The sequence below is a fragment of the Gossypium hirsutum genome, chromosome D09 (genome assembly GCF_007990345.1).
Source record: "Gossypium hirsutum isolate 1008001.06 chromosome D09, Gossypium_hirsutum_v2.1, whole genome shotgun sequence".
Lineage (NCBI taxonomy): Eukaryota > Viridiplantae > Streptophyta > Magnoliopsida > Malvales > Malvaceae > Gossypium > Gossypium hirsutum.
Genome location: NC_053445.1, coordinates 26,297,731 through 26,312,479, shown reverse-complemented (window position 1 = coordinate 26,312,479; position 14,749 = coordinate 26,297,731). Strand labels below are relative to the sequence as shown.

General features: G+C 31.0%; 1 protein-coding gene across 2 annotated transcripts; it reads left to right on the top strand.

Moving 5' to 3' along the window:
- Positions 1–10,218: 10,218 nt before the first annotated feature.
- On the top strand, positions 10,219–13,483 carry LOC107891978 (uncharacterized). 2 transcript variants are annotated; one of them, XM_016816919.2, is made up of 3 exons: positions 10,219–11,124; positions 12,062–12,624; positions 13,111–13,483. In XM_016816919.2, the coding sequence occupies exons 1-3, from the start codon at positions 10,963–10,965 to the stop codon at positions 13,196–13,198; spliced, it is 813 nt and encodes a 270-aa protein (XP_016672408.1). In that variant the 5' UTR covers positions 10,219–10,962; the 3' UTR covers positions 13,199–13,483. The 2 variants fall into 2 exon arrangements, with proteins under 2 accessions (XP_016672408.1, XP_016672409.1); XM_016816920.2 differs by having other exon boundaries at positions 10,501–11,120.
- Positions 13,484–14,749: the final 1,266 nt, after the last annotated feature.

The following is a 14,749-nucleotide window of genomic DNA, read 5'->3' as shown; positions in this document are numbered from 1 at the left end:
TGAATAAACCAAATAAACTTTATTTTTGCAGAAAATAAACTTAATATCTGTAAACTGAAATAACTAAAAACTTTTCTATAACATAAAAGCATTTAAAAGTACAAACTCCCATTAAAACCAAATATCCTTAAATGATATTATACCAGCAGTGTGCCTTATAAAACCCTTGGTGTAGTCCTTTAGTAAGTGGATCCGCAATTGTGGAGTTTGTCCTAATATGCTTTATAGGAACCTAACCACTCTGAACTTTTACTTTAACAATCAAGAACTTAAAGTCTATGTATTTTAACTTTGATGTACTCCTGTTGCTATTGGAATAAAAGATTGCAATTTGTTTTCACAATTTGTACCTTATTGACAAAATATTGCATCCATATTCCATCAAAATGGGAGTTCTGTATACTTGATGATCTCTAAATGATTAGACCTCTGATATGTGAGCATGTAATCTTTTGTTTTCTGAAAATACCTTATAATCCTCTTGGATGCTATCCAATGGTCCAAACTAGGTTGCTTAAAGTATCTGTTTAACATCTCAATAGTGTACACAATATTCCAGTGTATACAAATTTGAACGTACATTAGACTTTCCACTGCTAAAATGTAAAAAATCTTACGCATTTTTGTAATCTCAAAATCATTCTTAGGGCATTGATTGAGGCTATACTTATTATTGACAAGCAATATGTCATTAACATATAAAACTAAATATAGAACCTTACTCCCACTAAACTTATGGTATATACGATTATCAACAAAATCCATCTCTATACCGAATGAGATAATCATTTGGTAAAATTTGTAATAATATTGACGAGAGGTCTGCTTAAGCCCATAGATGAAGTTCTTTAATTTGTAGTGGAGCAGGTTGAAGCTACAAGTCATATCTTTCTGAAATGGCAGTAGAGTGGATCGAAGCAACAAGGCATATAGAATCAGAAGGAGGCTACTTGAAGAAGAGAAACACCAGAACAAGTCAAGCATCGGCGAGACCGGGCAAAATTGGTCCTTCTTAGTCTTTGCTCTATTCTCGTTACACGATAATGAGCAAAGAGGGGCAGCTGTAAGGCCTAGATTCTGCCAGGCCCAAAATGAACCCAAATTATTCAACAGTCCCTGTCCATTTACAAATTTTAACCCAAGGCCAAACTACCTCAAGCCTAGTACCCAAACAGCCCAAAACTCGTATGGCCACAAAAAAAAATCCAATCAGGCCCAACAGTTAGTCAAACTAGGGTTTCAGCTTTTTTGAAACCCTAGTGCCACCGCTGCCGCGTCACTGCAAGTGGCACACCTGCCACCGTCCCATTCGCACCGCCATGCCCACTTGCGCTGCCAATCACTTGCAAAGAAGAAAAAAAAGCAAGAAAAAGGACAACACAAGTAGTAGCAAAATCGGCTATAAAAGCCGAAGGAAAATGTAACTTTGTCTCTCTCTTCTTCTGATTTTTGTAACAAAAAAAAAAGATATTAGCATAAAGAAATAAAAAAACAAGAAAAACATTCAAGGTGATACATTTTTTTCTTTTCGGTTTTATAGATCTATTTCCTTTTTTCTTTCTTTCCTTTTTTACTCATATATGTAAATAAAAGTAGTAAAAAAAAGGGGAAGTAAGACATACCTGAATCGCCCCACAAGTGCCGTCGCCGGAGTCCTTCTTCGGGTCACTGAAATCGGGCTAGGAAGGTGGCGTTTGGGGTTCCGCTCCATAGTCCTAAGGCCATGAAAGCTCGGCCTTCAGTTGGTCCCTGGAACGGGGTAAAAAAATGACCGTTAGGTGCCTCCGACCACCGGACACGGCGGGGCCGATGGTGGCCCGTTCGGCCAAGGAAAAAGAAGTTGAGGGGTTTTTTTATTTTTTTCTCTCTACAGTTTTTTTTTTAAAATGAAAGAATGAATTTTTCAAAAAAATTTGTTTTAAATAGAGGTTATTAAACGACATCGTTTTGGCCCTGACCCGCGCGGTGACCCGACCCTGGGGGGAGGATCCACGTGTTTTCTTAAAAGGATATATTTGCGCGCGCAGTCCCTCCTATTTTGCATCGCGTTACAATTTGGCCCTTTTTTTTCGTTCTTTTCTTTTATTTTAAATTAGCTGCATAGTTTTACTTTTTTTTCATTTTAGTCCATTGTAGCGACGCATTTTGGGGATTTGGTTTATTTACTGTTTTGGTCCCTCTCTTTTGGCGCATGTTGCAATTTAATCCTTTTCGTTTTTTTATTTCGAATTCGCCCAGTATTTTCGTTTTTATTTCAATTCAGTCTTCGTTTTTAGCAATTTTATTATTTAGTTAATTATTTTATTATTATTACTATTATTATTAATTATTATTAGTTCTATTTTTCTTATATTTATTCATTACTATTGTGTTAATGTATTAATTAGTTTTATATTATTTTTAGCTTTATTTTTACTTTATATATATATACACACATATATATACATGTATGCATTATGCCCGTACATTTTTTTATAACTTATTTTTATATACGTACAAACATATATATATATATACATATTTTTTATATTCTATAATTTTTTATACACATATATTTGCACATCTATATATATCTATACACATTTTATAAATACATGTATATAAAAACATACTTTTGTACACCTTTTATAATACATATATATATGCATATGTGTATGCATTTGCTTGTTTACATCTTTATATATAATAATTTTAAAATGTATACATATGTATGTATTTTTTTACATTTACATCATCTTATTAATATATTATTATTATTTATTTCTTTATTTGTATTCACATTATTTAGAATGAATGCTTTAATATTATTGTTTGTATGTTTGCCATGGTGTACTATATTAGTTTGTCTTTTTATTTATTTTATAGCCTTTGCTTGTATTATTTTACTCACATTATCATCATTGTTGTTACGTTACATCTTTTTACTCGGATTTGTCAGAAAACGAAAAATTTCAAAATAAAAGCAATACTCGATATTTGGGATCTTCGAGAGAATTGAGCTCTAACGTATTGAGTTTCAATTTTCTTCGTTGAATATAAATAATCGAGAGTGCTCTTTAAAACAAAAACATAAATAAAAAGCTCATTATCGAGAATTCAATACGTTGTGTCCTAACGCATTGGATATGACACGTTGTTTTCTCGAGACGAGGATTTTTCTAAAAAAATGCAATATTCAATGTTTAATATTTTGAGAAATTGTGCCCTAATGTATTGGGTTGCAATATTTTCACATGACTTAAACCATTGAATACCCTTTTAAATTATATTGTGCAAGTTTTTAGACAAGCTCATTTCTGAAGAGGTAAAATATCGTGCCCTAACGCATTGGGTGTGACGTTTTCTCGTTCTGAAATGGGAGTCTTAACGAGTAATTTGATTTATACAAATATTTCAATAAAAGATCGTATTTTAAATCTCTTTAAAGTTTTCAATTCTCGGCACTAAGACATTAACTAATTAACTAGGTACCAATTTTGGGCATTACGAGGGTGCTAATCCTTCCTCGTACGTAACTGACTCCCGAACCTGTTTTTTCTAAATTTCGTGGACCAAAATCGTTGTTTTAATAAAATCAAACCGTTTATTAAAAACAACCACTTTTCGAGGTGATCCAATCACACCTCATTAAAAAGAATTGGTGGCGACTCCCGTTTTCGTTTTCATTTTTCAAAACCTAAGTCGAACCCGTTTTTATCAAAAAAATGGTGTCAACATATATAAGCATACCAATATTCAAATTTAAAATTTACCCAATAGCCAAATGTCAAAACTATTTTTTTATTGTTTTATAGACTCCGAAATAACCCAAAATAAGGTTGTCTTAATAATAAAATAAAAAACCGAAAACCTTAATTTTTGACTTGTTTTTTTTGTTCCAAAACCATATATATCAAAACCAAACAAAAATAATGTAGTGGTTAAAAGACAAATAATTAACAAGCACATGTATTCATAATTTTGGAATGGATAAAAAATACCAAAGCAATTCACGCATATACATGTATTCATAATCAAATAGAAAAACTTACCCTGAATATACCATGTAAATCCAAAATTGTATTTATGATTAAACAGAGATTCACATGAATACTTGAGAAATATTTTCAAGCTAATAAATCTCAAAAGCAAAATCATAATAGTTGGTATATCCCACAATTCATATAATAAATCATATCATCATAATTTAACCAAATATTTGGAACCATAAAATGTCAAGTTCTATATTATAGAACCAAATTTAAAAAACCAATTATTTAAATATATATTATGATTAATATGAGTTTACTTCAAAAACATCCAAAAGCTGAATAAATATCCATAGCATAAAATTAACAATTTCAATGAATATTCTTTAAATCAATTTGGCAAAAAAAAATCATAATTTAACTAAATATTTGAAATCATATACTTAAAAAAAAGAGAATAACAAGAATTCATCCTAAAAAAACTTATAAAAAATTTACAAGAAAATACATGTCTTTCAAATTCAAGCAGATTTAATTCAAGTATATAGTAACAACTAAAAGGAAATCTCAACCAAATTGGTGCAACACTTAATACATGCTTTCAATTACCTTAGGCATTTCATGCTTTTAATTCCTCTGCTCAATAAGAGACCAAACGGAATAATTGTTGTTTAATATATATTAAATATTTCAATAATACATAAGAATCCACCAAGACTCATACAATAACATTATAGCTGTAATCATTGGACACATCCATAATATATGAAATAATTGAAGCGTATATAGTATATGTTAACGTAAGTTTTGCAAATATAAAATCAAATTTGATATTCAAACTCATACATGTCTGGTATATAAAATACAAAACTAAATTAAAATCGAACAAGATTTGGCAGAAGGACAAAATCAAATTTCAAAGAAAAAATCACATGATTTGGCGAACAGACCGAAGGAAATAAAAATATATAAACCTTTAAAGCCTAAAATCTTTAATGTAACACCCCAAAATCAACCCAGAAATTTTGGCCAATTTTCGGAGGTCATATTGATCACCGAAGTGATCGTACAAAAATTTTAGTTTAACAAACTGAAAAACGTTGCAAGTATTTAAGTTACGTAAAATTCTCAGTTATAAAATCCTGATATTTCAAAAGAAAATACAGTCCTAATGACACTTACATACTAAAACACAAAATTCCATACCACAGTTTTCAAAACTGCACTTACAATTCATGGTGTTTAATTATAAACTTAGAAATTATTAAAAATACTATTAAAGCCTATTTTTAACCGTGACTATCCGAGACCTCCGCATACCGAGTCCAGCATCAGAATTCAAAAATGCACCTATAAGGGGAAGCACTATGGGGTGAGCTACATGAGCTTAGTGTGAGTTCAAAACGTATCTAACAATGAAATTACAGATTAAAAACCAAACAGTAGACCGATAACAAAAAGTACTGACTGAGATACATAGAAATAGAAAGCAAACTCGGAACCAACGTCCCAAACAAACGTAACAGTCAAAGCACACCAAATCACACAAAGAATACTCAACAGATAAAATCGTCAACGAGTCGATACAAAAATACTTATCATCACAATCCAAAATGTCAATACGCTAACACCTCAATGCGCGCAGAATCAATCATAAATTTTATGACGAACAAACAGATTATAGACAAGTAGCTTACATCTAGATGCATATGAATGCAGTCAAGTATTAAAAAAAACCTACCCATCCAGCCAAAACAGCTATTTAAGCCCATCCAACCAAACACACCACATAGAACCTCAAAAGGCCCGTCCAACCCTACACACCATGTATGTGGACTAAGCCACTCAGATAATAATACGCAGCAAGGCTGGCATATATGCAGTATAGTGTATTGCAGTAAACCACTGTACAGACATGTTGCAGTTTAAACTGCCAGATCAGATAATAGTATGCAGCAAAGTTGATGTACATACAGTACAGTGCGGTAAACCACTGTACCGATAAGTTTGCAGTTAAACTGTCAGATCAGATCAGAACTAGTATTTCTTCTCTTCACAACCAACCTAAAAATTTACTTTATGCAAGTGCATGCATGCTTGCAACCTCACAGAAACAATGAACACATCGATAAACAGTCAGACAGAAACAAACATGCACACACCCAACTAACTGGGTTCAAAATTAGATATCTCGCACAACATTCACAAATAACACATAAGTTGAAGCCCAGATTAGAGTCTTAACTACCCTCACTAAATCCTAGCCAAGGGTCAGAACACATAGACACATTTTTAGATAAAAAAACGTACACAAAACTAAAATTGGTGACTTAGGGCCATACGATCGTGTGCTCTGGCCGTGTGAAAATGTCTAGGCAGTGTAGGGGTCAACACGCCTGTGTGAGGGGGAGATACTCCCGTGTAAGGGAACACACGACCGTGTAGGAAGAGGCACACGCCCGTGTGAGCCAAGGACAGCTGTGTGAACAGGCCGTGCAACTCTCTATCCAATTATGCTAAAATATGGTTCAGGGCGGATATGGACGTGTGAAGGTCTCACACACCCGTGTGCCAACCAGACACGGCTGTGTATCCAAAACACATGTCCGTGTGGGATCACTAAATCCCTAAATTAGCGACACAACCATATGGCCAAGCCGTGTGGCACCAATTCACCCAAACCCTAATTTCCAATTGCACACGTCGTGTGCCCAAGGGGCACAATCGTGTGAAAATGCACATGCCCGTGTGGCCACCAATGTGGTCACGAAACCACTCCAAAATAGGCCGAAATCGCTGTTTTAGCCATCAAATTAGTCCCCGACCTTATCTATAGCAAAAATATATCAGAATACGCAATATTCCCTATACTTCCTCAACAACTAAATACCCAAAATCAACGGTTTTTGACACACAAAAGAATTTCTGAAACAACAACTCGCAAATAAATTAGATAAGGTTCGAATCCCACACCTGATTCGCGATCAAAGACTTCCAAACATCGATTTAACGGCAAAGAAACTGAAGCTCTTCGAAAACCACAAACAAAACTGTTTTCCAAAAGAAGAAAAGAAAAAAAGGAAAAAAGAAAGGGGAACCAATGAGAGGGAGGGGGAGAACATGAAAAAAGAAAGATAGTAGTAACCAAAAAAATAAAAATAACTCTAAATAGTTATTTTTAAACTTAAAACAAATCTACTATTTAACAAAATAAAAATATTTCTCCAAAATGCACATACAAGGATTTGAACACAAGACCCAAAGATACACTAACACACAACTAACCACTAGACCAACAGACCCATTCTAACATTAAAACGCATAACTAAACACAATAGCTCAACATACTTACTGACCCTTACTTAAATGCCCAAACTTCTAACCTCAAAAATCGGAGTGTTACATTTAATATATTTTAAAGCAATAACCTCAAACTTTAAAAAAAGATTCAACCACCTATTCGTAAAAACTTCAAATTAATCCAAAATTAAAAAATATCATGTTGGCTCAATCCAAATTAAAAGTAGAATATTATTATAAAATTGGCCTACGGATATAGAAGTATAGTAAACGAAATAACGAACAAATCCTTCATCTTTGAATAGCGATTGAAAGAGAACCACCCAAAAATATAATAATGCATTCAATCTAAATCATAAAACCCTAAAAGTTTAATTTAAAGAATCAAAATCCAAAAATTTTATCAAGAATCTTAAAGATTCAACATAATGTATAATTGAGATATCAAATCCATAAAATTAAAAAAGAAAAACGAATCAATCCAAAAATAATAAAGAATTAATTCATTCTCAATGATTCAACATGACAAAGCTCGGATGCCACTTGTTAGATTTGTAAAATAAATCTAAAATAAAACTTAATAAACCAGGATCTATCATATCAAATCATTACAAATAAATCAAGAACAAAACTAGATGCGGAAGCGTACTTGAATCCATGAATTCCTTAAAGTTTTTCGAATATTGGAGATTTGATCTTCCAAATTAGCACACAAGAAATTCAAAGAATATTTGCTCTCTCTTTCCTAAGGATGAGATATTAGAAAAGTTATCTTGTGTGCAATTTGGAGACCATAACCCTAATATATATAACTTTGGCACATAGTCCCAATTCTTAATTAGCCTCTCATTAATTAGAAATTGATTAGAACTTAATTACTAGAGTATCTACACATATTTGACCCATATTTTATCTAATAATTAAAGCGCAATGAAATTTTAACCAAACTAGATCACTTTTAATTTGGGCTAACCTATCATAATAGTAAATAATAACATGTAATTACTCTTATTATATATGTGATGTCCATATTTTCCAACAATTTCCTCTTACATTAAGATACACCCGTGGTTGATTTAAGCATCACAAAAAAAAAAGCTTCGATGGTCGTAGTCAATGTTCATCTTGTAGGAACTTTTACCTTCTATGCCAAAGTCTTCTTCAAAGGACTCTAATAAGCTCATGGTCAATACTAAAACTGGTCCTATTAAAAATATGAGTTATGATAAAATAATTTGGGACTAATAATAGATGAGTAAAAAGAATATAGATGTGATGTATTCATATGACTAAGACAACACATAAGTACTACACTAATAAAGATTGAATCTTCTCTGATTCAGTCTCACCTAAATATATGCCTCTCAAGCCCACTCAAATTATACGTTGAATGATCTTTAAAAGTTGTTTAAAAGTTTTTGTTTTTCTTGAGAAAAGATAGATCCTCCTTAAGAATGGATTATTCCAACCTAAAAGAAGATAATATTTTTAAAAGTAATTTTGATATTAAACAATTAGACAAGATCCGGCCGTAGTAGATATGTTACAATATTTTTTCTACCTTTATCTAGGAGTTTTTTTGTTTAATTAAATCTTTAATCAAACCCAACCCAAGTTAAAAGGAATAATTTTCAAGCTTGATGCCATCAACCAAATTACCTTTCCATTTAAAACAAATTTAATATTGCACATTATACTAATAAAAATCATTATCAAACCAAATTTATTAAATTAAGATAACGTGGTAATAGCTCAAAAAAAGCTTTAAACAAATAGTTATTAAAGGAGATGGTGCTGCAATTATTAAGAAACGCCAAAATAATTGAACATGACATACCTAAATATATTAACTCCAACTCTTTTTTGACACATGACCAGATCAGCAAATTTGATGTTTTGACTTTTTTCACTATACCTTTTTACTGAAAGCAATTATTGAATAATTTATGGTTCATTTAATCAAAGGGTGAATCTAACTTAAAAGGTTTGGAATTTGTTTGTTGGAAAGTATAATGCACTGTTAATTCACGTTATTCGGAATGGTTTAGCAGCGGTTAGTAATGTTGGCGAAATCAGGATGATTCACTAATGATGTATTAAAATTTGGTAAGTAAATTTTCTGCATTTTATAAGGGACAGTAATAAAGCTGTTGATTGTCTATTTAAGATAATGGGAGATGGAATTGATCGGATAGTGGTCCTTTTTGATCCACCGTATTATGTGAGATATTTGTTGGAGGAGAATATTCATTGTTCACTGCTAGAAGTAGATGAAATACATTAGCTTCACTCGAATTTTAGGCATTTCTTAAGCTTTATTTTCTACCAAAAAAAGTTTGGAATTTGTTTAATTATTTATCTAAAAATAAAAGAAGGAAGGTTGACTTACCCCGGTATAAAATTTTTAATATTTTAATGATTTAACAGTTGAATTTATCGATATAATTATATTTGTCATACATATAAATTTTCGAATTGATCTAATATCTCTATCATCTCGATCTAAAATACTTTATATATTGATATATATTCAACAGTTAATTTTTTTTATAAAACAAATCGTTAGAAAATTTTAATTTACATCAAATTTGATATACATAATTTATATGAATGAAGTGTTAAATCTAATAATAGAATTATTAAGATATTAATCGTACAAAAAATACAAAAGGATATAAGTGAATCCCTCTCTAAAAAAAATACTATATATGATTATTTTAAATTTGGTATTCATATCTGTTTTTAGGATTCATATTTAAAATTCGTGATTATCCTTCTTAACAATGATGTCGTTTATATGATTTAGAGTACATGTATTATATATTTTTATATACCATCACTAATTTATTATTTATTTTGATACCATCATTGTAGTTATATTTTGATACAAGCAATGAGGCCAAATAAGGAAGAAGTATATTATAGACAAGCAAGTTAGAAGTTACAACTTGTGTTCTAGTTTAATCAAATTTCCATTTATTTTTTATTTGCTGTCATGTTCTTTGCATTATTGTCCTACATTAAATTTCCCAATAAAAAGAAGCCCCCCAAAAGAGTACGCATTCTTCTATTTCTTTATACAGTTAAAAAAATAGCAGGACACTGTCCATGATGTCCTTTATCATCAGTACTTTTCAGTGAGGTTCAAGGGTTTTATTTTCCTTTTTTTTTATATAAAAAAGAACTTGTATTTTTAAATAAAGAATCTAAAATTTAAAATTAAAACTATTTAATAAAATATTTATTGTTCAAAATAATATTTATTATGTAATTAAAATTAAAAATTGAATTTAACCCTTTTTTTACACCCCATGGTATCCGAAATCACATTGAGTTTCGAGCCGACAGTGATTGGTTCAATTGATAAGATTTGGTTCTTACAGGGACTGCCTCCGGATTATATGCTGTCGAGTTATTTTTGGATGCCAGGTTCATATACGATTCTAGTTGAAGTCGGTAACTTAAATAAAAGTTCTAATTGGAATCAATATTCTATACAGTAAATGAGTTTTGCAGTTATATATATAAATAAGCAGAGTTTTTGAGATCTCTGTCAGTAAAATTAGCTTATAGGGCTTGTAGAAGGGAATAGAGATTTGTTTGATAATTGGCAAATAATCGATTGCATTTTCTTGTTTGTGTTACCGGCTAAGGATCCTCAAACCTCGCAGAAGAAGGAAGAAAAAGAAGAATCATGGAACAAGATAAGTTGGATTACGTACTGGTTCCATTGGGACTGCTGCTGCTTTCTCTCTATCATCTATGGCTTCTTTGTACCATTATCAAGCACCCTACAAGGACTGTCATCGGCTTAAATGCCCAGTCTCGTCACCAATGGGTTGTCTCCATGATGTCTGTCAGTCTCTCTCTCTCTCTCTCTCTCTCTTCTGCCATTTGTTATTTAGATTAATTTTGAGTAATGGGTTCTTTTCAAAGTTTTGGAATTTCTGTACCTATGGGATCAAAACCTGTTAGGAACATCATTATATTTGTAGGCTGTAGAGTTCTCAACTTTTATATTGTTCTATGACTTTAGGGAGTGAAGTATTTAACTTTGAAGGTGGCCTGATCTGTTTCGTACAAATATCTTACAATCTTTCAGAATGGAAATAATGTAATAACTGTTTAAGTGTAAATCTACTGTTTTGAGTATCACAAAAGCAAGAATAAACGAAAGACACAGTACTTATTATGCTGGTTTCTCTTTGAATTTGCTTTCTTGTGGCTGATTTGGGGAGAGCTTGATGAGCCAATGACTAGTTAAACTTTTGGTGTATTTCCTTCCTTTTGGCTCAATTGGTTAATTGATGCTTTCAATATACTTGCCACTAGAGGTTGAAAAGTTAATAAAAGTCAGAAGAAATGACGAAGAGTTTAATGACTTGAACAAAAAGGAGCGATTACAAATGGTTTGAGTGGAACACATTCAAGTGTAATCATTCCTTATAGAAGTCACATTCAAGTAGTAAAAGTAACAATATTTCTCGTCAATTGCTAAATGTTGATGCTATAGATGCTGTTGTTTCATCAATAGAAAAATAAATAAATATACTTCTGAGCTGCTTGTGAGATTGCAGAAACAGATAGCTCCCAAATCACGACATGCCTTTTTGTTGTCTCTCTTTTAATGAGCTTAACATGATGATTTGTAGTTCTTTTATTAAAAGAATGTAGCATCCTTCGCTGGTCTGAATTTGATAAATCCAGAACACATTACAATATGGAAACATTTTCTGTTTCCATAGAATGTCACTGTGCTTGTACTAAGCATGATATTGTCGTTGATGTTTCAGGATCCGTTGAAAAATGGTGTTCTAGCAGTACAAACAATACGCAACAACATAATGGCGTCGACACTTTTGGCCACGATAGCAATCACTCTCAGTTCACTGATTAGTGTTTTCGTTAGCAGCAGCTCAGACTCTGGCAACACAAGTTCCGAAATAGTTTTTGGGAACAAGACTCGCCTACTGTCTTCCATCAAGTATTTTTCCATCTTGTTGTGTTTCCTTGTTGCTTTTCTTTGCAATGTGCAGTCTATTAGATACTACGCCCATGTAAGCTTCTTGGTCACGCTCTCTTCACCCATAGACAACATGGAGACTGTTGAGTATGTTGCAAGAAACTTAAACAGAGGAAGTTATTTCTGGTCACTTGGACTGCGAGCCTTCTACTTATCCTTCTCTCTATTGCTATGGATCTTTGGGCCTATACCCATGTTTCTTTGCAGCTGCATGATGTCTTTCCTTCTCTATTTCTTGGACACAACAAGCAGTTTCACACGTCAACTTCATCGCCACTCGTTCAATGAGAATTCGTTGAAAGCTGATGATCTCGAATCTATTAGTCTATTATCGTAAGTGCTTTCGATCCTTTCTTCTAAATTTAAGCAAAGCTATGTGCATTTTCAAGAAGGCTTTGTTTACTGCACATGATTAAGATCTTAGTGACTTATCCCAGAAATATGTTCATGTATTCTCTCTAGGATCAATTTCCTCGTTGATCCAGAAATTTCTCTTGAATGAGATGACAGGGTTTGAAACTGTGTCATTTAAGTGCTAGACGAGAAGTTTTAACTATTGTTCCATACTGTTTCATATATGGAAAGAAAATATTACTTTGTTAGGAGAGTGGAGAGTAAAATGAATGTATAATATGTGTAATAAAGTATGCTACTACTTATAGTGTTTAGAAATCGGTGATGCTATATGCTAAGTGATCCTTAGGATAATTAATATATAGGAAACTTAAGGATACCCTTGGATTTTGTTTACTCGCCCTTGTGTATAGCTTTTACCATTTTATGTTTGTGTAAAGTGAGAAGTATGTTGGGCATCCGCAGGGAGAAATATTCTGTAGAAGAAATGAACTTTCATTGCCCTCTACTACATGCTGCCTCCAATTCTTCCACAACCTCAAATCACTGCTAACTCCAAGATTTAATGGTAATTCTACTCCCAACATTTTTAGGTGAAATATGAGATATTTTAAATTTTCAAAAAAGAAGAAGAAGAAGAATATTAGGATAACTATTTATTTTATCAGAAGATGTGAATGTTTTTATTTTAACTTTGGCATTTTTATTTATTTATGTTGACTTTTCCCAGACAGTTTAAGTTGTGTATTATCTTAAATGTACACATACAACTTATTGATGTAAGAAGGGTTTGAGAATATAATGCAATCAATGGTGAATAAAAATTATAGATTAAAAATTTGAAGGTTAAAAGCTTTAAGTCATTATATACTTTGTACATTTAGAATTTAGTGATCCGCTCTTCAAATTTAAAAATTTGGATTCAATTCTTATTATTGTTAAAATTCTTCTATTAAAGTTACTAAAGTAACATTTTGAAATTTTAAATATATATATATTCTTAGTAGTCATGTAGCAATAAAGATGATTTTAAAAATATTCATTAGGATTAAAAACAAAGTTTGAATGATTATCATAAAAAAATAAATTTGTTGCAATGTTCTTAAAAGAAACTGACGTCAACATTGTGATTGAAGTAATTAATAATATTGACTATTTAAGCTAACTAATTATATTATAAAATAGAGAAACTAAGTTATATAAAAAAAATTAAAACATGTAGGTTAATCGTTAAGTTTCAGCATAGTATAAGAGCAAAAATTGAAATTTGACAATGGTCTTGTAATGAGAGAGAGAGGGGTAAATCCAAAAGAAATGAAAAATCATGTGACAATTTCTAAGATTTTTAGGCATTCAAATTATATATAAAATAATTTTTACCTATGAAAACCTTTCATTTTAATATTGAAGGAAAAATATTTTGAATTTTTAAATTAATATATATTTATTGTTTATGTGAATTTGATAAGAATGGTTTATTAAATAAAAAATAATATATATATTTTTATCTTTTTGAAAGTTATTATATACATAATATACATAATATATTTTTTTGAAAATTCTAATTACCTTTTTAAATTTTATGTTGATATTAAAGTTGATGTAATTTATATTGTATCAACAAAAAATAATAATATAATAGCATGAAATTCAAATTGTTTTTACTTTAAAATTAAAATTAAGGGCTTTTATGGGTAAAAATCATAGGTTAGGGACATATTTAATTATAAAAATAAAGAAGTTATTTTAATAAAGAAGTTAATGATATTAACATTTCTACTAATTGATAACATTATAAAATGTATGAACCAAATTACATTAGAAATTAAGTATTTACTTTTTGGACTAATTAATAACATTATAAAATGAATGAACCAAATTACATTAGAAATTAAGTATAGAGATTAAACCAAAAATTTAGACATAAGGCATAATGATTTTTTTGGCTCTCCAACTTTACAGAAAATGTCATGTTAACCTTCCATTTATTTTTTTACCTCTTTTAGTCATTGAATTTATATTTTTTTGTCAAATCACCCCAAAATGGATGAAAGTTAACATTTGCTAATTTTGTTAATGTGGCATACGCATGAATGACATGTCA

Coding starts and splice junctions, on each gene's coding strand:
- LOC107891978 (XM_016816919.2), top strand. CDS start 10,963: ATGGAACAAGATAAGTTGGATTACGTACTGGTTCCATTGGGACTGCTG. Junction 11,125..12,061: donor GGGTTGTCTCCATGATGTCT/GTCAGTCTCTCT, acceptor TTGATGTTTCAG/GATCCGTTGAAAAATGGTGT. Junction 12,625..13,110: donor GAATCTATTAGTCTATTATC/GTAAGTGCTTTC, acceptor GGGCATCCGCAG/GGAGAAATATTCTGTAGAAG.